Source organism: Zeus faber (assembly GCF_960531495.2).
Source record: "Zeus faber genome assembly, chromosome: 22".
NCBI lineage: Eukaryota > Metazoa > Chordata > Actinopteri > Zeiformes > Zeidae > Zeus > Zeus faber.
Window position 1 is genome coordinate 7,674,207 of NC_137209.1, and position 25,394 is coordinate 7,699,600.

A 25,394-nucleotide genomic window follows, 5' to 3' on the forward strand; every position below is an offset into this window, starting at 1 on the left:
GGTGGGTTCAATCTTTAATGCCGTATCGTATCCCAGCAGTTTGTACTTTGTGGTTGAGAGCAGAGCACAGCACTGACACTCCCCTCAGGTATCTGTCTTCACAGATGCCCTTGCCCACCATCAGCCTAGCCCTATGCAGCCTGACCCTCCGTCACCTTGGCCCTCCAATGCCCTCCATCGGCCCGGCCCTCCACTGCCCTGGCCCTCCATCTGCCTAGCCCTCCAACGCCATGTCCTTCCATTGGGCTGGCCCCTCATCAGCCCAGTCACAGCCAGATGACAGCTGCTGTAGTTCCCTTTAGCCATCCCAGCACCACCAGCCACTAACTGGGACAGGGGACCGTGGATTAGGGACCCCGACAGGAGGCGGCAGGGGTGTGTGTGTGTGGGTGTGTGTGTGTGTGTGTGTGTGTGTGTGTGTGTGTGTGTGTGTGTGTGTGGGGAGTGGGGGGGGTCTTTGATCAGAGCCCGGGTCCTGGTTCTTCTGACAGATCTGGGTTGTCCCGGGCGTTCCCCTCCCATGTGCCGTTGTTTATTCTGACAGGGCGAAGGGGCCCCGAGATAAATATATATGAAGACGGGAACGTACAACAAAATTTTTCAAACACAGGGCGGCGGGTGGTGTGTGTGTGTGTGTGTGTGTGTGTGTGTGTGCGTGCGTGCGTGCGTGCGTTCATTTGATGTGCAGACATGCACCGCTTAGTATCCCGAGACTCTCTCTCTCCATCTCTCTCTCTCTCTCTCTCTCTCTCTCTCTCTCTCTCTTGCTCTATCTCTCTCCTCTTTCCCGCCCGATACGTCGTCTACCTGGCTCGCCCGCAGCCCCCTTGGCATGTGAAGCGTAAAAACTTTAGAAATTAAAATTGCACCCGTTAGAAAGGGCACGAAAGTATCGCAATAGTATATTAAACCTTTAAATGATCATAACAAATGACTTTATAGAGACGGGGTACCCCCTCTCATTCGAGGAGGAACAGATTATAAACCACATTAACTATAAAACAAACAGACAAACTTCTTTCTGATGAATGGGATTTGTTTTATCACGCTAAATAATTGCCTAAATGAAATAATAGTCATACGAGAAATGAGGTAATAGTAAAACATATGACGCAGGATTTTAAGCTTCCGCGTTGCGGGGTCGAGGTGCACAGTGTGAACAGCGCTCTCCCGCGATGTCGGGGTTGTCTGGCGACGGCTCCCGCGCTCTCTTTCGGAGGTTGTGGCCGAATTTCCGATGAAGGACTCTGGCTGCGCCGACGTCGCTCAGCCGGGCTTGGGTCTCTTCATGCGTCGGTAAAGCACTTCAGGAGGGAATAGCGTCACAAAAACCACAAAGGTTTAGTGACGCAAAAATGACCAAAATGAAAATGAAATAAACACGGTTCTTCAGTTGGGTCCCTGAAGCGGACTTGTTCCGTCGATTCTTTTCGACTTTTAGCGTAAACAAAAGAACGTAGTCCCTGCAAAGTCTATTCAGTGATTTGTTTCGAAACACATTATACATGTTAGAAAGTAATTGCTGAAAACATGTGAAAAGGCTGAACGCTGTAGGACTGCATTGTCGAGTTAGACCGCTGAACTGTTTCTCACCATTTCTGTGGTCCGGATTTTGGCTTAAGCATAAACTCATGTGGTAATGTTTTACATATAAACGTAAAAAATGCATGATTCAGACATTAGTCATCTTTCAAAACCGTTCTCTCAGGAAAACTAAATTTGTGATTAATTAACTGTTTAGATGATTCTAATTACTAACTATAAAAACATAATTTCTAACACTAATAATAAATGGCTAGTATTATAATAATAATAATAATAATAATAATAATAATAATAATAATAATAATAATAATAATAATTATTAAAGTGACCATCATCAAGTTATCATCTTTAGTATAACTACACAATACAAATGAACATTGCAATCTTAGTGGTTACAGCGATTTCTATCCGTTGGTCACTAGGTGGCAGTAAGGCCACAATGGAAAATTAATACATTTAAGTGGGGCCTTATAACATCGTCATTTTGCATCGTACAGTGATGAGAGTAGATCATTTTTCATCGGAACATCTGCGAAAATAATCTTACCTCAATTACTCACTGATTTGACATCCGTCGACATTACATCAGGCTTCTTAAAAAAAAGAGACAATCACGGCAGGACACCTCCTCCAGACCTGTGTTCTTGTTCTCCAGACAAGGGTCGCAGGGGGAGGCCGGGGTTCAAAGGAAAGCATGCGGTGGGGGTGTGCGATATAGAGGAACGGAGAGGGGGGTCGGGTAGGTCTGTTGACCAGGTCTCGGCCGAAATGACAAACAGTCATTTGGTCCTCTTCACATCTCCTTCTTTTTGTGATCTTGGGATGAAGGTCCACGCTCCTGCCTGGTGAGCGTCCCCGTTCGACGCCTCCAGCCTTTGGGAATGAAGACGAGAGTTGACAGATCCGGGGGGTCTCAGCAGCGGTTCAAAAACCCCGACTGGGAATCCCTTGGAGAGGGACGGCCCCAATGTGTCTGTGAAGCTCTCACTTAATAAATTCAGGGACCAAACGGGGTTGTTCCCGGTCGACATGTCAATTGTGAAACCCGACCGCCGCCCATCGCCCACTGAGGGCCGCAGCTAAAGTTTCACCTTATTTCAAAAAATGTAAAAAAAAAACACGCACATTGGAGATGGGGGTGTGGACATTTTTCATCCTTTTGGTCTAATCTGGCATTTCGGTGATCCCTTTTCATGACTGAGGGAGAGACAGCTGGAGAGATAAGGCTTGGGGGTCGATGGACGGAGGTGGATGGGAAACCCGGGGAAGATGGGAATAATGGAGCTTCCACTAAAATATACATTTCAAATTGACGTTTCATCTCCCTGGACTTCCAACGGCAGTTCCTTTTTCTTTTGAATAGGACGTTAAAGGAGGGCATTATCCAGAATTCCATTTTGCGAGCAGCTTACGGTTGTTCGTTCGCATTTTCTTCAGCGACATAATGCAACGAAACTACAAAATAATCATGTGAAAGATAAAATATCAGGTAAATATCAAGGTTTATAGTCGCTGTTTCCATGATTTCTAGCAAATACTGCCAGCAACCAGAAACCAGAAAGACCTTAAAATTCATAATTGAAAACAAGCGATTGGTTGGATTCCTTAGGCTCCGCCCCCACAGCTCAGAGACACGCCCACTCAGCTATTTCAACGAGAATAATTACGCCCCGCGGGGTTGTTCAGTCGCGTCGTCGTGGCGATGGGAGGGAGTGAGCAAACGAGAGTCAGCGTCAGTTCAGTCGATCGCGGGGGCATGTCCTACAACCCAGTGACCATACCCACTCGATGTAACTCCACCCACATTTGGAGACGGGAGAAGGCAAACCATCGGGTTTAGAAACTTTTCTTTCGAGAAGTTTCCTAAAGTGTCGTAAGATCGTCCGTGTGCCGGAATTATACTTCAGACATTGTTCTTTTTTCCAACATTAATGTCTGAAAAGTATATTCTTATCCATTGATTTTTTTTTCGTGCCGGGCCACCACCAAAGGAAACAACATACAGTATACGTAGAGGAGCACAAGCAGAACACAAATATATTGAATAGCAGTTTCCAGCTTAATAAAGTATCAAATAAAGCAATTTTTGCCAACAAAATAATCTAACGGATTACCACTTTAAATTAAATATAATGAATTCACTGGTAATAAATTGGTAGATTATTTTCAAGTTATTGTCAGAGTGAAGTGAAGTGGCATTGACCAGACTTGTGCGGTACACATCCCACAATATCAAATCCGCCTCCAGACCAACAAAAAAACGCAAAACAAACAAAACAAAATGAGTCGCCGTTCGTCCTCTTCGTTGTTTTTCTCCTCTTTTAAGTTGCTCCCAGCTTTTGTGTAAACAGTGAGGCAGGTGGAAATAACAATTCTCCTTTGCTTTCGACGCCGACGTCCCCGGACACGTCTCAAGTAAACGCTGGAAGACCTGCTCCTTGCAGAGGAGATGTGCAACGCTGCTTCCTATTTGAATAAAATAAAATAGAATAGATCAATTCAAAGGCACACCTCAACTTACACACTTGAATAATACAAATAAACTATAAGTTAGATATAGATATTAGGTAGTTAGATCATAATAATTCAGTGGTAGATCTGTGTTTTCAACCATTGGCAGTGAATCTATTTCAAATTTCACTTAAAAAATAATAAAAATGGAAACCAGTACTTGTGTTGCAAGATCAAAATTGCAAGGCCCCCCTGAGTTGGGAATGGAATTGTCACAGGAATCATTTAATTCATTCAAAATAACCGATTCGGGTGGATTGCGAAATGTTCATCGGTCACATTCAATTTGAATTATGTCAAATGCTTGGATTTGCCATAATTTGCTTTGGACTTTAAAGCAGCAGTCGGGAGCACTCTCACAGCGAGCGCCACAGGCAGCCCGCGCAGGGAAGGCGAGACCGGTGGCGGCGCAGGGTTTCCGAGGACGCGCGCGCATAAACACACGCACATCAACACACCGCCTGCCTACGTCGTGGGGACTTCCCTCTCGCCTGCCATAATGCGTCATGAAAATCAAGACAATGAGCCGTGGCTGTTTTTCCTTTCCTTCCTTCGCTCCCTGCCTTACTCCTTCTCCTCCCCTCGCAGCGTCGCATTCCCCCTCATGTGACACCAGAAAGCTGTTGGTGTGCATCAGGGATCCGTGTCGATGCACATAACATTTCCAGTTTGCCTGCTGGGTGGATGTTTTTTGCAATAATGAAACAATTGTTTTCTTGCTTATCCCTTCATCCCCCACAATTGTTAAATTGGCGCAGACGTTCTCCACCTTCGGGGTCGCGGCCCCTCGTGGGGTCGCTTGATGTGCACGTAGGGCCATGGGGACATCTCTAAGGCTGACAAGAGATGGATTGATGGATGGATGGGTAGATGGATGGATGGATGGATGGATGGATGGATCGGTAGATGGATGGATGGATGAATCGGTAGATGGATGGATGGAAGGGTGGAAGGATGGATGGATGGATACTTTATTCATCCCCGGAGGGACATTTTGGTGTTGCAGGGTTTTCCCATCAAAACAACCTTAACTTAAAAAGTAACCCTAAAAATCACCAACAATCTTAATGAATCTTAAACGTAGCCATAACCAATGAAAAGAACCACAAGATACACCATAAACTAAAGAGTTAACAATGAAAAAAAGAATCCTGAATTCAACAATGAATGAATAATAAATTAACCACAAAATTAGGAAACAATACATTTCTATCGACAATGTATAGATATTGATACACAGACGACAAATTGTAACTTGGCATTAAAACATGTGGTGTCAGCGCAGCTTAATAGACTTCGCATTCGGGCGATTTCAACCCCCGACCCACTGCTAATGGAGCTTAACGCTGAAGAGTTCCATTCCCTTTTCCTCTTGGAAGTCCAGTAAACAGCTCTGCTCAGAGTTTCATTGATGAATTGATAGTTTTTCGGAGGGAAGGGGAGTCACGGCTGACACAGTATTTGGGTCGTAGCCCTGGCTCATCAGACTGAGTGCACTTAGACGCAGTGTACAAGCCACACCGCCACCAGGCTCCAGGTCCAGAGGCTGGAACTTATCGTGGTGGTTGTCGTGACCCAAACTGCTCGATTTTGCACCTGCTTTTCTCAAAATTTGCGATGCAATTTGCAATCTTCAAATAAATTAATGAACAAATCAATCAATTAATATATATGCATACTGTATATCTCAGCTGATTTTCAATATACTGTAGTTGATTTGAACTTATATACATACACAAAACAATGTGTGCATCCTTTAGCTGCTGAACAGTGTATTTTCTGTTGCGGTTTATTCGGGAAATCCAGAACCAGCATCTCCTCAAACCCCCGCCCACATCTAATCCTCATCTTGTCCATCAAAGAGGCTTCCGGCTCATCGGTGTCTATATTTAGCACTCTTTTAGGATCGCCTATTTTCCCAAATGGGTGTTATTACGCTATTTGCTTTATTATTGGGGATAGTTGATTATCTCAGGATTAGAGGAACATTCAATGTCTATTTGTATTCTAATGGTTTATGACTGATGTGTCTCAGGAAACGTCTAAATGAAGAGTCTGGTTGCGGCTGCTCCCGCACATGATTGATCGTCTAAGCACTGTTATTTTAGGACAAATAGCAGGGATTTGGAGTAGTTTGTCTCTGGGTTGATAAAACACGCTCTGCCTTCAGGCTTAGTGGACAAATCCCTTTTCCTAAATGGATCTCCTAGCTCTTGAAAAAAGCAAAAAGAAAAGACAATTTCAAACAGATATTCCACTGTGGGAGCAGGGGGGGAGGGGTGGCGGGGGGAGCTTGTTTCGTTACAGTGCATAAGGCAACGGAGTAAAATAAAATAACATACTCGTTTGGCGGACCGATCACTGTGCCGTGGGCACAGTCGGTACCGTCACAGAGCCGCGATTATTTCAAATTATATAGTTATGTTTACAATGATATATTGAGGGGGACGCTCTGTTTTAGCCAGTAATTTCCCCCTAAATTCTCGCTTCATGGCTTGACAAGCAATCTCTCGAGAGTCACTTTTCGTTAAATAAGCTTCTCCATTGCACTACGAAGCAAAAATGTAATGAAGATATTGATTATTAGCAACCCAGGCACACACAAATTCTTTCACAAGAATGTATTGATTGAATCATGTCCCGGAGTATGATTGTCCGACTTTCTTCGTGCTACACCGAACAAAATTTAAACCAATTCATATGAATGGGGAGATTTTATTCCACTTAAATACATACACTAAAACGAAAACTAACTAACGAATGGATGTATTTAAATTTTAAATGCATGGGTTTAAATTTCATTCTGACTATTGAATGATCTATTCAATTCAAGCTTGGGCAAGAAAAGTGACGTAGCCTCGTACCCTCAGTATGAATACGCCGTTACTCGCTGAGACACTTAGGATTATGGGTGGTGTAGTCTCCATGACATTGAGAATAAAACATGTTTTCTTCAAAACAAGGTTGATATCATATTGACTTGTGGCTTCTACAGGTGCAAATACAAATTATTATATACATTGCGTAATATTTCCGCAGTTATTTATAAATGTTCGAAAGCCTAACGTTAAACTTTAACTCTAAAGACGACACCAACTACAATTCCGCGCCATTTTGAGATGCATCTTGATGCAATTGCATCATGGGTAAAGTAGTTATATTATGAAAAACCTAAAAAGGAAACACATTTATGGGTGAAAAGCGACATGCATTTGTTACTCGGGGTAAATTTGGTGATATGCCTGCGTTCCGGGAATTTACGTATGTCATTTGTAAAGCCCTGAATTATATGTTAAGCGGCAGTAAGTGGCAGTGGTTTTATTTAGAATGTGAATGGTCTTAGAATCCACACTTGGATCACACCCACTGCCACGGCAGGGTGTGATTTTATTTTTCTGTTTTACAGCCTTGGCTGTTCACTGCCCGTGAGGATTTTGCAGAGCAGATGAATAGTCAGTCAGTCAAAAATAGTCAATTCGGGGGCTTGCTGGATCCCAGATAGCCAACAACAAGGCGGAGATGATAAAGAGATGAAAAGGCCACAATTTAATTTGACGGAGGCTAATTATGGCACCCCATCAATGAGTATCGCCCTTTCTGATCGGAGATGATTGGGGTGACGGCGACGATGAGAAGAAATGTGATTGTAATTATGATTGCGCTGATCGTGGTCGTTGAATCGCGTCGCCGGGAGGCGTGCGGCGCAGGCCGAACCGCGATGGCCCACGTCTCCCACGTCGTTTCTCGGGACGCCCACGTGTCCTTTATAACAAAGATCGATCCACTTTCGGTTAAAAAAAAAAATCCATCTTATCTCCATCAGCTCATTGCACAATTTACCCCCGAATGGACGACAGATTGCGGCATGTCTGTGTCCTTGTCTGGTGAGTCGTCCCATCATTTTCAATGCGAGCTGTGGAAAAAGATGTGGATGAGGTGTTCTACTGTAAAAGCAGCTTGTGTGTGTGTGTGTGTGTGTGTGTGTGTGTGTGTGCGTGCGTGTGTGGCTGCACGCCTGTCCTTATTATTTGCCCAATTGCCTCTGAGCAAGAGCACCTCTAATGAAAGAGGCCACTGGATGATTCACACATTAGCCCGGTCTAGGTTTTAGACTGCGCCTTGGACATGTATAATGAGCAGCCTGAAACAGCCCATAATGGTATCCCATCAGTAGGGGGTGGACATATTTAATAAGACCTCGGCCTCCCTCATTTAATCCGCCGTCATCCCTTGTCTTTCTCACCCTTTTGTCTCGCGTGACTCCCCTGGCGCTTTCTTCCAAAAGGTGGCGGGTTGCGCCTCAGGGCGCCACGTTATCGCCGGCTGCCGCCGCCCCTTCTGTTCTCTTCTGTTCGGCGTCACCCAGTCACAACTTCAGTTGCTTTGCATTGGAGGAGAAACCACACGTGCATGTGCGCCGCTCAAATGTCGCCATGTTAACGCACACACAAACACGATAGTCCTTTTGTGTGGGGGAGTCTCCCAAATTCTCCTCCCGAGGAAACGCTGGTGTGTCCAAGCCGCAGCGGTTTTATTTTTCAGTCTCTCAAGTTGTGATGAACTGGGACGGTTGGTTAAACCGCTGTGCAGACCGAAGGCGTGTCAGGGCGTAACTTTTAAGGCCTTGGGGACACACGCCGTTCTCACCATTTTTCTTCCCGTTTCCCTGCCCGTCTTGCCAATGCCTCCTAGGCCCTGGTGGGGGAGAAATACGGCAGCATCCGCGTGCCCGGGGAGGTGGAGTCGGCGGAGTTTGAGATGATCCTGGACGCCGCCGTGGAGGCCGGCCTGGACACACACATCCTGGAGGAGTGGTACTGCAGGGACGAGAACTCGGTGCCGCCCGCATACTACCTCAAACCCAAAGCCCAGATGCTGAAGAACTTCCAGAACTCTGTAGGTGTAACCAAGTTACTGGGCAAGACCAATGGTTGATTTAGAGCAGTCCACAAAGCAGTCCTTAAAAGGCAGAAAAGCCCCAAAAACAGCAACATGGTGTAGAGGGGAGGAGTATTGCATAGTACAGTATAGGGCTGAACTATATGGGAAAGTAATCTAATTTCGATTTTTTTTTTGGACCAATATTGCGATTGCGATTAAGTATGCTATTTTTTTTAAAGTTCTTTATCTTCTGTATTATTCACTAACGCAAGCTATAAATCATTCTATAGTATGACCAACACAACACTGGAATCAGTCAACATATAAACTGCTCTTTCCTGGAGGCCAGGCCTACGTGTTCGGATCAAATTGATGAATCGATATGGATAACATATCTTTATTTTAACTATTGAATTGTAAAAAGAAAAACTGTCATGTGGCAGCTTCTCCCACCACGCGCCACCCATGTGGCGTTTTCAGGGCCCTCCGGCACAGAGACACCGACGATGATGGGTTGTAGACGCCAGTTCATTGTAGGGAGGGGGCGAGGTGGTGTTAGCCAGGAGCAGATGGAACCATGACGGGGCCCCTGAGTGCGTAGGTGGATGGGGGTTTTAACCTGCTGCTCGTTAGAACAACCAATGAGCAACTGGTATGCAGCCACCCTGACCCAATCACCTCGTTTCAGGTCAGGTGTCGCCGCTCAAACCATCCCATCCACACACCACACCTCAATCACGGTGGGATATTGACTGATTGATGTAACTTCAAGCCTTGGATTTGTTCGAATCTGAAAATGAACCTTCCCAAAATATGCAGTGTTTCATCAGATGTGTATATTTTTTATCAAGATTTTGCGCACACCTCCATATGTGCTCACGGACAGCTTCATGCTCATTAAATTAAATAAATTATAATAATAATAATACAAACAGACGCGGTGTTCAGAAAGCGGCCTATCCCGCCTGTGGGAAGAGCCGGCCCTGGACAGCCCTTTTGGTTAGATGTGTAAAAAAAAGAACAACTTTTTCTTTAATCGCAGAGTTTGAGTTTGATGAATCGTTCAGCGCCTATTACAGTATGTCTTTCTCACTCCAAACGTTAAAAGCCAAGATCAATGCCCGTCGTCGCTCGAATCATGAATGCTTAACAAACACTCGTTTCCAAGCCTCGTAAGCCTTGTTCAATACTGTACGTGACTCCCTCTGCAGCAGCAACGTTGGACAATTTTGCAATAGATCAGAGATCTCACATGCGCACGTCATAGAGAGTAGAGTTCAGCTATGTATGCTGTCGAGCAGCGTCGTGCTCTTCAGCTCTGAGGAGCACGGATCAGTAGTCCTTGATGATTTCAGTGGAATAGAACGTATTTCATGGGCGCACAAGGACAACCGGGGCGGTTGTGGTTTTTGAGTAGGAGAAAGCTGAGCCGGCTCTTGATCCCATATAAATTCCTGTCCTTGAGCTCACATTCTGAAAAATGCTTTTACCAATGCGCGTTAAACAATTGGTGAAAGTATTGTAAAGGTGCGTCTGTCCGCAGAGGAATGGAATTCATTGTGAGGCATAAATCGATGGAGGAGATGGAGAATTCCGATTTTTGGCGAACACAGCTTCGATGTTCATTATGTACAAAGACCATGGCCCGCCAACTTAAAAAAGTACCAAATAAGCGGTTTCGACAAGTTTTGCCATGTTTTGATCATGTGTTGATGTACACATTAAATTACAACATCGAGTTATAACTGTGGCAGACGAGGGGGCGGGGCTAAGCCACGGTCTGCAGGTGACAAACTGGCCAAATCAGCCCCGTTTGCACTGACTGGCCCGACCCGGCGGCGGGAGTTTTCACATGCGTCGTCTGTCGTGCCGTGAGGGGGACGCGGGGAGACGCGCGGCAGGAGGCGTCACCCCGCCGACCCCATTGCGACCAAAACTGCCACGGAAGCTCTATGTTTACGTTTTTTTTCGCCAGCGAGCCTTTTTGTTGCATCTTTTGCTGAAGCTCCCGCCGTGTCGGCAACACATACGAACACTCTCCCCGCCGGGTCTGGCCAACCAGCGGCGATGGGACTGATCGGGCTGACCCGGTACAGCTGCACCGACCGCGCCCCATCGTCTGTCACAATAACACTTTAAAAGGAGTCAAGAACCCATTCATTCTGAACATAATACTTCTTTTATTCCACTCGAAAATATTATGTGGGCTATTTCTGGCAAAATTCTACACGATGTTTCAATGAGTTGAAATGCGTAGATTAGTTTTGACACTATCGTTGTGTTGCGTTATTTGAGTCAATTGAGTGAATATTGTAATTTATTTAAAAATCGACACGTTTATCTACACATTCATCTTAGAGCGCTGAAGCGGAATATTTTTATGTAAATGAACAGAAACCGTCTTGAGATACTGTTTTCTTCCCTGAATAATTTTGAATAATGTAGATTTAAAGGACGGGTTCACTATTCTCTTCTGACTGTTGCAGTGCAATGGGGCAAACGTTTAAGCCTTAAAAAAAAAAACAAAAAAAAAAAAAACCCAGATAGATTTGAAAAAACGGAAACGAAAACTCACATTATAGTCGCTCGCTCTCAGCCGCTGCCGGATTAACGTGTCATGTCCTGTTCGGCTCGGCTCGGCCCAAGATGGAGTCCAGCAGCGCGGCCAAGACCAAGAACGACAAGGCCTGGAGGAAGGTGTCCGAGGAGATCAAGCGGCTCTTCCGGACGGCGGTGCTGCAGCTCCAGGAGAAGGGGACCATGAAGAGCACCGAGGCAAAGAAATTCCTCTGCTCCGGTGGGTTCAAGGTTCCGCCCAAATGCTCTGACCCAAATGTTTTTTTCTCTCCCAGCGCATCACTAAGTAGCCTTAATGTGTTAGTAAACCTCGCTACTTGGGGAAGACCATGCGCTTCAAATCACGTACGTTTGGCCTCGTGCGTTGCCTGGTCAATAAGGTTTTGTTTTTTGGGGCTGGGTTGCTGTGAAACCCTATGGACTATACATATTCATTTTGAAGTTTGGAAGTTAACAATCCAGGACACAACCAGAACGTTATCTTTGCCCTTGGCCATGTTTTCTCAAGATTATACAAACACCACACACAGCTGCGAGGTCAAACCGCACAGGACACCGGCAGCGGTTCAAAGCTATTCGACCCATTCGCCTTCAGATGTATTTTCTTTGCCCTCTTTGGGGAAAGTGCTAGAGCTGCATAAGTTAATCGAACACAGCGGGCTTCAAATAGCGGCAACGACTACAAAGAGTCAATACAATGTCTGTAGCTCGGCAATTCCCTTTCCTCCTTTTCTCGCTTTCCCGAATTAGTCGGATAATGGGCTACCCCCGTCAGGGAGGGTGATCTCCCAAACGTTAAATTTTTTTGGGCTTATGTGATTCTATGGAACTTAATTTTGGCTCAAACAAGGATCAGGAGATGGTTGTCTAATGGAAGGATAAAGATTTTCCTCAATGGTCTTTCAGCTTTGCCACTCCAACACTTTAAATCCTACATCCCCGTTGAGGTTTTAGTCGTAATAGCGTGAGGCCATTTTGGAATTTGGAGATACAATGATAGGAAGTTAATATCTGTGGCAGTTAGGGCACAAATCCTCATTTTGTTTTTGTTTCCTCCAAGTTTTCTTTTTGTGTTTTTTTCCCCTTTATCCCACCAGCCTTAGAAGATGAGCTGGACTTCGCCCTGGGGAAACAAACTCCCGCCTTTCTCAAGAAGTGCGTGTGCTACATCCGCAAGATCTCCAACTTCGACCGCTTCGCCAAGCTCCCCGAGATGGCCCGCTACATGGACATCGTGGTGAGCACGGACCGCGTGATGCGCAACCAGGAGGCCTACGAGCGCCTCCTGAAGGTGCGGGACGAGTTCATCCCCACCATCGTGGCCGCCTCCAACCTCCGCGTCTACTCCTCGGTCACGCACTGCGACATGAAGCTGGGCTACTCCCAGGAGGTGGAGAGCCACTACGTGGAGGGCCTGTGCAAGCAGTTCTACGAGGACATGGTGGACATCATCCAGGCCACGGTCCAGCAGAACTTCGACACGGAGACGGACCCGCTCTACGACGAGATCGTGCAGCATCTGTCGCTGTGCAAGACCTACACGGCGTTCTACGAGTACAAGAGCGAGTCATTGGATTACGTGCAGGAGTACCTCCTGCCGTCCAAGGGCAGCAGAATGAGCCCCCTGGTGGTGTACGGGGGTCCCTGCACGGGGAAGACGCTCCTGCTGGCTGAGATCGCCAAACAGGTGAGATGTGTGAATGTCAGGAGTGGCGTGGTACGGGGGCGGGTGGGGGGGGTATGTTTAGTGTTCGGTGCCTTGTAGCAATCTCCTTGCAACGCTACCACCGCCCTCGTGCCGCTTCCACCGCCCTGCCCTCTCGTCCTCCCTCGCTCTCGCGCCGCGTGCGTTCATGCATTTGTGGGTCCGTCGCGTCCGATCAGAGGACGGGGCGGTCTTTGTGCAACAGCGTGCGTGAGGGCGTGCAACCGTTCGGCTCTCGTCGTCTGGCCCCTGCCTCCGTCTGCCCTCTTTTTTTGCCCAGTTAGTCCACATGTTCCTGCGTTCATGAACCGTGGGGACTCCAGCTTTGGCGTGCGAGCGTTTCGACGACTGCATTATTGTCGCTCTTCTATGAGTGCGGGAAGCGGCAAATACCGCGACGATTCTACGATTTAAGAGCGCACCTTGAAGGAAACCTCTTTAACATGGTAAGCAAGATGTTAACTGGGGCGCGAAGAGGATCCTCAGCTGATCCAGATCTCAACGCTATTTTTATTCACTCATCGGTCTGGCGTGTGCACAGTTATATTAGGCTCAAGCCGTAGCCACAGTGGGTCCCAGCTACAGATGCCCACAGTTGTAGTATTCCTGTTTTAATCAATGTCACGTCAGTGCAAGTCTTGCAAAATAAAGGGCTAATTCTACTGTGTTCTACTGTCCACAGCTACTGTATGTTGGCATCTTCTCTCTGGCTGTGCTTCGGAATTGTTCCGCCTGTATAACCAGTTGAAAGGCTGGGAGAGAACGCGCGGCCCATGGAGTGTCAGCAAGATCAAACGTCATATTTGTTTTCATCTTCTCGACGTGGAAACACGGGTGCTGTTAAATGGGAATTGAAATTGCGCCATCGTCACAGATCTCTGCACAGGATTCATTGACTTCACAGTGCAATTCTGTATTTGCCTTTACGTAGACACTCGATTTGCACAGTGCTAACCGTAAGAACTGTGCTGCACAAGGCGTGTATTACAGTATATAACATCCAAAATGGCCCAGTTATAAATCATTATTATTAATAGTCATATATTATTATTTTAGACCCTAGCGGCAATCTAAAGTCACATTGCGTGCGCTCTGTTCATGCAGATCTCAATATTTTGTGTACATAAATTATGACTCACTCGTAGACTGTCCCCTTTTTTTTTTTAGATACCCCCATAAACGCTGACAGTTTATTACTATGCAAGAAAGACCTTTGTGCATTTTTTTAGTAAGGCTGAGTAATAACCTGAATGGATGCTATTATCAGCGCTGCCTGATGATGAACGTTAGGGCAAGGTCACAGTTTTTCTCAGTTTTAATTTTGCCGCCAGCTTGCGGTGGATTGGTTTTAAAAATGCAGTGACCCTTTACAGCACGCAGGGTCCCCGTAGGTCATGGAATTTCTGGACATGAGGGAACACTGAAAATTCAACTCAAGGGACAGGGAAGGTCATGGAATTGTAATCAGTTGTGTCCTTGGGTCATGGAATATTATGGTGTTTTGATCCCTTGAGTACAGTTTGTCTGCTTGATGTTTCACTCACTGATAAATGTTTTTTTTTTCTTGGATTTGAACAAAAAAAAGGTCAATACCAATATAAAAAAGGTAATTTACAGTATTCATCTTATTGAGTAATAGAGTAAGTAATCAGTGATTACTTACTTTGTTGGATGTGGAATTTTGGTATTTGCACATGGAAAAGTGGCCTCTACTACTCCTGTCTAACCTTTTTAATAGTAGGCTACCTTTTAATTTTTAATATCCTGTAGGTGTCTCCCTGAGCGCGCGCGCGTGTGTGTGTGTGTGTGTGTGTGTGTGTGTGTGTGTGTGCGAGAGAGAGAGAGAGAGAGAGAGAGAGAGAGAGAGAGAGAGAGAGAATGTTTAAAAGCAAAACAGTTGGAGAGGTTGCAGAGGACTCATCGTGCCTGGCCTAAAAGCGTCAAATAGCATCTTTATGCCTCCCGCAGCCTCAGCCCATGAGTTCATGAATATAATTAGAATATGAATGAAGCCAAATATAGAGTAGCACTCGTTCATAAAATCACTCCCGTGTTTAGGAAAAAATAATAATTAATGAATGAAAGAATGAATATTAATACCGCACCAAGTGACATAGGATGAGGATTACAGACTATACCGAGCCTGATGCATTATTCATCGGTCTGTGGCAGGAATTAAAGACGTTGTTGTTTGATATGTATATTGATGCGAGGTACAAAACGGTCAGCATCAAGCAACCCTCCTCAGTGCACTGCCCATGACCTCCCATTATTCACTTCCTGAATAGCAATTTTAGCTCCATTTGCTTTTGCATTTTAGACCCTATTACTTTCCCTGCAGATTGGATGTGCTTCCCCATGTGTTAGCTGCAGCATGAAGGTGAATTTCTGTTTTCTGTGCTGGAACTGCTGCACGCAGCACCATGTGAAATCCATGGCGTCCTTTTTTTTCTCGTGAATTTTTTGTTTCTAATGTTTTTTTATTGTGTTTTTTATTTATTGTGCTTCTGCACACCTTTTATCCATTTCTCCGCACTGACATTGTTATCTTGCTCAGACATTTTTGAAGAGAAGCCAGCACTGCTTTGGACTGTTTGCCTGTTTTTATTGTTAAAGTAGATACATTGGCAGAACTCCTCATTTCAGGAGGTGAAGCAGAATGTTTTTTGTGGAGTTTAGTTCAATGCTCCCTTTGTTTGTGTAACCAAGATATGGGCTGCCAATTAAATGATTACGGAATATTACATAATCTCTCTCTGTTTTGTCTTTCAGGCCTACACTTGGCTGCAAACAGAGATGGGCCCTGAGTCCGATCCAGTGGTCATTGTGCGCTTCATTGGCTCCACTCAGGTCTCCATGGACCTTCGTACTCTCCTCCAGAGCATCTGTGAGCAGATCGCAATCAACTACCGCTGCCTGATCCACTTTCTGCCTAACAAAATCCAGGAGATGAGGGACCTCCTGATCAACCTGCTTGGAGAATCATCCTTCCACCGGCCTCTGGTCATTGTCCTAGATGCCCTTGAGCAGCTCTCTGACGCCGATGAAGCTCGCAAGCTGTGGTGGCTCCCGGCCCACCTGCCCCGGACAGTCCGCATTGTGGTCTCCACCTTACCCAACAAACATGGAATCCTTCAGAAGCTAAGACATCTCATCCACGATGAAGGACGTTATGTGGAACTGATCCAGAGGGATCGCAAGGTCTGCAGTCAAACACTCAAGCAGCAACTGCTCGGGGTGAAGAGAAAAGTAACTTCGGGCCAGCAGATTTATGTCAATGAGGCGCTTGCCAAGTGTACATTACCCATGTTTGTCAATCTCATTTACAGAGAAGTAGTTCACTGGAGATCCCATAAAGATGTGGACGATAGATCTCTGTGCTCCACAGTGCATGAAAGCATCGAACAGCTCTTCTACTCAGTGGAGAATAAGTTGGGCCAAAGATTTGTATTTAGGGCATTAGGCTATATCACTATGGCCAAGGCAGGATTAACCGAGGTAGAGCTGGAGGATATTCTGTCCCTTGACAACATAGTTCTCGGTGATGTCATTGTGGCAACGTACCTTAAAAACCCTTTGAGGATATCTTATGACTTGGTTGCCAGGCTCAAGGAGGAGCTGGAAGGTTATCTTGTGGAGCGTCAGGTACGCAATGTCACCCTGATGGTCTGGGCCAACAGACACCTTCACCTCATTGCCCAGAAATTGTACCTTAGCAATGAGGAAGATGTCCATCAGATGCACAGCCTCCTTGCAGAGTACTTCCTGGGAGCGTGGGCAGGGGGCAGGAAGAAGATCTTCACTTATGATAACAACCACTTTACTTCACTGAATATATCTCATCACAAAAATCCCCACCAACAGCAGTCGCACGAAAAAACATCTTCTGATAAGTATTCCTATGACCGGCAGACACCAGAGCAGCCTTGGGTGTTCCAGTGCAACCTTCTGGAGCCTGACATTTTCTTTGTCAACCACAGGAAGATGACAGAGCTTGTGTACCACCTAACCAGAAGTGGGCGAACTGATGACCTAATGTTTGGGGTCATTATGAACTTCAGCTGGCTCTACACAATGATCAAAATAGGCCAGTTTGAAAAGGCCTTGACAGATATTGACTTAGCTTATAGCTACTCACAAGAAAAAGAGCTAAAGTTCTTGGCAACCACTCTTCGTAGTATCAAGGTAAAGGTGATGAAGAACCCAGCATCACTTTCTGCAGAGCTGCAGCAGAGACTTCTGCCAGTTGTCACTTCTCTCCCCAAGCTCAGACACCTACTCCTTGAGTGTGACAAAGATGGCCCTAAGTACTGCTCCATTGTGCCTCTTCACTCCTCAATGGATGTCACCTACAGTCCAGAGAGGCTTCCGCTCTGCTCTAGCTACATGCAGATTGTAGAGATCCTGCCAACACTTGCCCCAAACATTGTCCTTGTCGCCCTGGAAGATGGATCCGTTAGCACCTGGGATGTGGAGAGCAGACAACTCCTGAGACAGATTGACACGGCCAGATCTGTTGTTCTGGGCATCAGGCTAACCACTGATGAAAAGTACCTGGTAGTAGCCACAACCAAAAACACATTGCTAATCTATGATAATCACAAGTCCTGCCTTCTGTCTGAGGTTGAAATCAAGGGGTCCAAGCACAGCGGTATCACTGGTGGGGTGGCCTTCATCAGTGGTTTTACCCTGTCTAGTCACCATGCTTTGGCGTGGCTTGAGGCCAGCAAAGATGTCAATGTAATTGACCTACTTTATGGTTGGCCCCTCTACCAGTTCCATTGCTGGTATGAGGTAACTTGTGTGCAATGCTCCCCAGATGGGATGTATGCCTTCTGTGGTCAGTATCTAAACACTGCATCCATCTTTCATCTTGGAAATGGGGATAAATTGGCCACAGTGACGTCTGAGTTTTCTGGGGGCTTTGTCAAGTCCATCCTAGTGCTAGACACCATCAACCAGATGGTTATGATCGATAATGAAGGAAGTTTGTCAGTGTGGAACACCAAAGATATCACTAACCCAAAATTGATGGAGGACTATGATTGTCGGGGTGATGAGAGTGAAGTCTTGGGTATTGAGTTATCTGAGGACCAGCGTTCCATACTCATTTGCAAGGCCAGAAGCATTGAGGTTCTGGACACAAAGGTATGGAAGATGGTGGAAAAGTTCAAAGCCAAACGTAGCGAGCGCTTTGTGGCTGCTGTTCTCTCCAAGAATGGCCAAAGCATAGTGGCCTCTATGGAGAACACCTCCTCCATCTTTGTTTGGAGGAGGGATAGCGGCCAGTGTATGGCCAGTCTGATTGAGATCTCAGGGGCTATTGTCAAACTCATCAAGTCCACCCACCACAACCTGCTCCTCTCTGTTGCCAGTAGTGGGGTTCTCTCAGTTTGGGATATTGACATAATTACAGCCATGTCCAACATCGACAAAACAGGAAAAAAGATTCAGACATTACAGCTGTCTGGCAGAGAAGATTACGTGTTTACCATGGATGGTTCAGAGGCCATCCACAAATGGAACTTCGGCACCGGCTTCATTGAAACCGTCTTCAAGCACGAGGGCATAGTGGAAAACTGTGTCCTGACTTCCTCAGGGGATCTCATGGTAACTTCAGATGACAAGAGCAGCCAGTACATTTGGCAGACGAGCACAGGAGAAAATATCTTCCGTATCAACGGACAAAGAATATCACAGCTTTTGATCACCCACAATGACCAGTTTGTGGTGTCACTCTGTGAGCAGAACGCCTCGAGAGTCTGGAGGCTTGCTACTGGACACAAAGTGTGTAACATTTTAGTCACCCTCCAGAATGCATTGATCACCACTGCCAACACTTTCCTTGTTGGAACAACGAAGAACAAGCTCCTTGCCGTCAGCCTCTGGTCAGGCAGCGTGTCCAAGAAGTTTGTTTGTGATGATGGCATTACCATTGTCAACTTCAAGCTCATTCCTGATTGCCCTGACTGCGTGGTATTCATCACGTCCACAGAGACTGTCTTCATCTGGAGTGTGGCGGATGAGTCTGTCTGCAGACGGGTCCAGTTGCCAACCAACTTCCTCAAAAACCTGGAAGACTTCCAGATCTCGCCCAATGGAAAACTAGGTATCGTCTCCAAGGGTGATGAAAATATTAATGTCCTGGACCTACACAGCGGCAAACTGCGACTCGTCCATGCGGCTGGCATAATTTGGCGGCAGAAATTGTCAAGAGACGGACGTTACCTGGTGTACGTCTGCTTTCGGAACTGCGACGAGGACGATGACGCTGGTGTTGTGTCTAACTTGATCGTGATGCGTCTGGCCGACGGTAAGAGCATCGGCACGTGCTCGCTCTACAAGACGCCCACTTATCTCTGCCTTTCCCAGCGAGCACTTAACATCATCATCGGCTTCGAAGACGGCAGTATCGGCACATACACGGTGGTGGACCGCGTGGACGCCGCCCTGAAGATCAAGATCGCCACTTCCAACAGCCGACAGATCGTCAACAACGCCTCACAGAAAGTGCGACCAAAGTGCGGGAACAATTCCTTTAAGACGATCGCCGACTGCGTGTGGAGGGAGTCGACGGAAGTCTTCTCGAGGGACAGCCCCATCAATGTGTCCGACTCGGGGGAAGCGGAATCCACGACCCCCACCAAGAAGGCTGAACTGCTGCAGTAGGCACGGCGGGGAGGTATGCGTTGTTGCAGTTGTTTCGTGTTTACAGCCACCTATTTCAGCTGCAAATGTCAGCACAGTGGGTGGTTAACAGGTTGACCACAAATTAACGCTGCACTTGACATTTATTACTTAACTTCCAACCTTTGATGTAGTTCTTGTTTGTTTTAAACTCGAAGACTGTTAGAGCCAGACCTATTTTATTATCCTTTGAGACGAAGAGGGAGATACATCGTGCGTATTGTTATTAGTTTGCCATTATGTGTCCTTTTGCATTCGAAGAACAGAGTTACTAGACATTCAAATGTCTCGGCGAAACGTTTTCCAAAGCCATTCCAGTGATCTTAACCATTCTCCCTTGTACATTTAGTTTATTCACCTTGTGCACATTCAGCCACAATGTAGTTCTTTAAAGGTATATTTACGTTTCTATGTCGGGTCTTTACATCAATTGGTACTGTACAAAAAGGAAGAACAATTGATATTTGTACATATCTCTTTTTGGCTGCTGCAGTTTGTGCAACTCCTTAAAAATGTTATGTTGTGCTTAATGCAATCAAAGTGAGTGCCTGGAATAAAAAAAAAAAGTTATTTTATGTGCAGACATGATTTATGAAGATGCAGGGAATTTGTAAACACAATATACACATAGCTACACAATATTTGCATTTACATGAAATCTAAACGATCAACATACTGAAAACAACGGTGATTCTTTGTGACGATAGGTCTAGACAGGAAACATTGAACAGTTTGCTTACATTCGATGTGAAACTCATTGCCGTATCTTGAACCCATGGATTTCAATGAATCCCATGGGTTTAACATACGTTGTTGTCTAACCCTATATGAATATTATATTATAGGGTTGAGCAGACAGTGTAGGATTATTCCATATGCATTCACGCCTTAACTAGTGTTTCCCGCTTTAGGTTCAGTGGAGTTTGATTGGTCCTTAATAAATAGAAGTGAGAGAGGTTTATTGTCGGCGAGAGAAGAAGCGGACATGGAAGCACTTTATGTTATTCTTTGAGAAATATTGCGAGTAGATATATTCATATGAGAGATATTGAAAAAAATATATATTATTTAAAGTGATCTTGAGTGTGTCTTAAAGCAAAGTGTTAGTTAATGCCCCCAGATACGTATGGGCTGTCTGGGTACTTGCAAGGTACAGCTGGTTATTCCATCCGGTGCCACCAGGGGGCCTCTGTTTTACCTTCCTGTCAACACCATGATGAATAAAATCACATTTTAAAGGTCACGACAGACCGAAAAGAGGTTTGTTGTGATTCAGTGACAATCTTAAAATGTGTGGTTTGTATCAATCACTGGAGCTGTATCTTCCCAGTACTTTGCGAGCCTGTCTTGTTTGTTTTTACTTTAGTTTATTTATTTATTTTCGGGGGGGTTTTTCTGTTCCATAACTGTCGTTCAGCCCTGCTTCTTCCACGCGCATTCCATTTTCTTTTCATCACCACTCGCAGTTTGACTGACCTTTTCTGTTTTCCCACGGCGAAAGACAACTCCGCCGTCACGCAGGTGATGATGACATTTGGAAACGATATCACAGACGCTTTTACATCTACCGTTTAAAGGGCTATTCCGTCTAATTGTATGTTTACGTTTTTTTTTTCAGCCGTTGAATTGACGGCCGCGGGATAAGTAATTTTTTAAACCGTAGCAGTATCAGGCTTTTAAACTGTTTTCCGTTCCTCTCAGATCCGAGATTTTCTAAATGGAGAAATATCATTCCACGTATTTTGCCAAAGTTCTGATATTAGTTTGGTGTTTGACTCTGTTGACCAATCTCAGATTTGTTTCTTTTTTAGGCATTGATGAGCAAACTGTTTCAGTGTTATACTGTGATTATGTTTAAAATACGATAGAGAAAAATGTACTATCTTTGCTAAGAAGTTTTAAGTCCTCTCAAAATATATTGGAATGCCAATCTAAGAGTATATTTGAATGTGTCCGTATGGAAACCAGTCAACGGTATTATTGTATGTCATGTAACTTGAATGACTTTTAATAACTTACATGTTTGCAACTCATAGTTGGCATACTGGTCATGAATGTTTCTATGGTATTCTTTGTATTGTCAGGGTTGAATTACCTGTTTAGAGATTTATATTTTCATAAATGTTGTACTTACATTTTGTTACAGAGTTGTTTAACTGGAATTCTAACAGAAAAAGAAACATGTCTGAAGCAATATGAACTAGTGTGTATGCATCGTTTGTATGAAACATTTTAATGTAATAAAATGGTTCACTTTTTGCCTCCAAAGACTTGGAATCAAGCTCATTATTTTAAGAGTTTTACTTTTCAGTTATACATTTGACTTTTCTTGCATATTTTAAGCGGTAATCCTTGGTTGGTTTGACTAGTGTGATACAAAAAGACAAAATTTAAAGTGGTAATCCGTAAGATTATTTTGTAAAACAAAATCCCATATTTGATACTTCAGTTTGCTGGCACATAGAAATAAACAGCCATTCAACTTATTCAACCCAATATGCTGGTTCCGTTGTTGGTGGCGGGGTCCGCCACGGTGAATCTGACAAGCCATGGATGAACATTCACGAAAAACAGCAGCACTATGGCAGGAATAATGATCTCCACCGCCTCAGCTGGCAAAGGAAAAACAAAAATCAATCAAGCAGAAGAGGAAGTCAGACGCCCGAGAAAAGGATTTGACCGTTTTAGAGCGATGACAGCGTTTCCCCCATCGCGGTTTCGAGTGGAATTCTGGTCCCAGTTGTACGATCCACCCAACGCGGACAATCCCCATGGAACATCGCTAATGTTTGACTAGTTTAACTAACCACGTCTAACTGTTCAACATACCTTTTCCAAAAGGCCAGTGAGTCACGTCTGTAACCGACGCTGAGCTCAAGTTTACCCGCGTGAGTGGAACCAGCGTCACGCCGAAGCGATCTGCAGACCTGGGACTTAGAGTGGAAAAGAAAACTGAGCGCTAGACGCTGCTGACAGTCCTAAATTGAGCTCTAATACGGTGGCGCGCACACACACACACACAACACACACACACACACACACACACACACACACACACACACACACACACACACACACACACAACACACACACGAGCAGGAAGAGACGGGGAGCGGGGAAAAGAGCGCTGGATAATTTGATGGGCCGGTAATTGCTCTTTGTGTGCCTGATGCGGAACACCAGACAAGCGTGGTGAATAGTTTCCCAACAGCGGCTGACATTGTCATTATAATTAGGCGATGCACGCGCAAAACACCTGCATTTCTAAAAGCGGCGGCCCGCGTTTTCTCACACGCGCGCACGCACACACACACACACACACACACACACACACACACACACACACACACACACACACACACACACACGCATAAGCAAGGCAAACACATCAGGGATGGAATTGTGATTGGCCAATAAAGCCTGTTGCTTTGAGCTACCGTTTTAATTTCCCATCGGTGTCTCTCCGAGCTTGTATTTGTGGTGTGTCAGTGTGTGTGGTCCTGTGTGTGTGTGTGTGTGTGTGTGTGTCCTGTCTCCACAGCAACCACAGCTCCGGAGCGGCTGGTGGGGGGGGGGGGGGGCTCGGCCACGCCCCTCATTGTAACTCATGAGGTGAGCTCATGTCTGTTTTGCCGCTGGAGCCGCGCCTTCCACCTGCAGCTCCACGGCGCCGCTGAGTTACGCCGCTCAGAGCGCGCACGGTACGGCGTGGCCGCCGCCGTAAGCCACTGCCCTCTTTTTTGCCATCCTCCTCCTCCTTCCCACGACCTGCTTTTTCACGGGCACCGTAGTAAATGAGTCGGCTTTCAGTTCTCTCCCTCTCTCTCTCTCTCTCTCTCTCTCTCCCTCTCTCTCGCTCTCATCCTCGGAAAAACGAAACACATTAATCTCACCGGGAGCTTAGGTTTTAATGGAGTTAATGTCCCGAAACCCCGTGGCTAAACTTGGGTGGGGGCGCAGATCCTTGGAGAAACAGATAAGCGGTCACCGCGTCCACACCTTTGTTTGCGCACGTAAAAGCCTCTCGACAGAACGCGGCATGTTGACAAAGGCCAATCACATCAATTCGTCGTCGGGGCCGCGCAGAGACACAAAGCCGGCATTCGCGCACGGCCGATCTGCCCAAAAGGTACCGCGGCCGACGTTCGAGGCGAGGCAGGTGTCGCGGGGTTGTGGATATCCGGGGACCTACTTCCGACGTCGCCCTCGCAACTCGGCCAAAAGTGACTGGGGGAACGCTGAGCTGGACATTTACCAGTATCCACGAATGAGAGTTTCAAACTTCCCTGATATAGTGTTTGCAAAGTGAGCACAAATTAGATCATTTTGCACGATTCACTAAGACGAAAACAGAATTATTGATAGTGAATATAGCGACACAGAACCATAACATTAATAACGTCATCATTTATATACCCACCTTAGTTTGTTAGTTCTAAGTCCAGTTCCAATGACTCAAGCTTGTGCAACTGTATGACTGGCTCCGAGTGTCGGACCCAAAACTTGTGGCAAGAGTTGAAAAATTGTCAACGCATTCCGGGCTCTTGATCAGATCTGTAAACTCACCCTCGAAACTCCCCGTGAAAATAAATGGACTCCCGCCGCCTTCTTTGCGTTTGTCAGATTCGGTGTCAAGCCCGCTTAAGGATACAACAACGCTACAGCAATTGAATCAAAAGACCAGGGGTCATCCCGGGGTCATTTCGCATTGTGTGTCTGGCTCTCCCGCTCCAACCCGCCTCAGCGCCTCGTCCCGTTTGGACAGAACGACCGGCGCGCTGCTTCCAGGGGCGACACGCGAGGACCGCCCCTGTTTCTGCTGTCGCGCTCTCTCTATTTCTCTCAATTTGGGGACGGGGGGGATGGGGGGGGGTGGAGCACGGATAGGTCAAAGCGATCGGAGCATCAACCGGGGCTTTGGTTCCCGAGCGCAGGGAAAACGGAGCGCGGCACGAAGGGATGCGGGATGCGGGATGCGGGGAGGCCTGTTGACGGATATATCAAGCGAAGAAGGGAGAGGGGGAGGAAAACAGTGCGAGTTTCCGCCGAGTAACAGAAGAAAAAAAAAAATCCTCTGACAGCGCCGCCGTCCTCGACCGGGGTGTGCGGTAGATTTCCACTCGTCAAAACCTTCTCAAAACAACAAATGGGAGTTTGAGCGCGCAGGAATGCTGGCTTTGTCACGGCGTGGCCTAGAATGCTCCCTTTCAGAAACCGAACATTGTTTGGGCAATTAGTCACCATCTGCAAATTGTACGCTCTGCAGATCTGCACAAGTCGTACCCTGGTATGGAGGTTTTTTTTTTTATTTTTTTTTTTATCTTTTGCTATCAGCTTAAAGAACACGGAGAGTGTTTGACAATAAACAACGGTTCACAAGTTGGACGTTTGGTTTGCCGGGGGAAAGGGTTATTGCCACTAGAAACACGAAGGCGGCTGACAGGATCGAATTTGGCGATTTGGCGAATTTGGCGAATTTGGCGTCAAG

General features: G+C 46.0%; 1 protein-coding gene across 1 annotated transcript in view; it reads left to right on the top strand.

The window, feature by feature from the left end:
- LOC307246889 (NACHT and WD repeat domain-containing protein 2-like) overlaps positions 1-19,888 on the top strand; it is a gene marked incomplete at both ends in the record, with an annotated part of 40,635 nt that extends 20,747 nt beyond the window's left edge. Inside the window, 4 exons of the mRNA XM_080022928.1 lie at positions 8,749-8,952; positions 11,584-11,734; positions 12,612-13,201; positions 15,992-19,888. Of these exons, the coding sequence (XP_079879054.1) occupies positions 8,749-8,952; positions 11,584-11,734; positions 12,612-13,201; positions 15,992-19,888 (4,842 nt within the window). The remainder of the gene's footprint in view (positions 1-8,748; positions 8,953-11,583; positions 11,735-12,611; positions 13,202-15,991) is intronic.
- Positions 19,889-25,394: the final 5,506 nt, after the last annotated feature.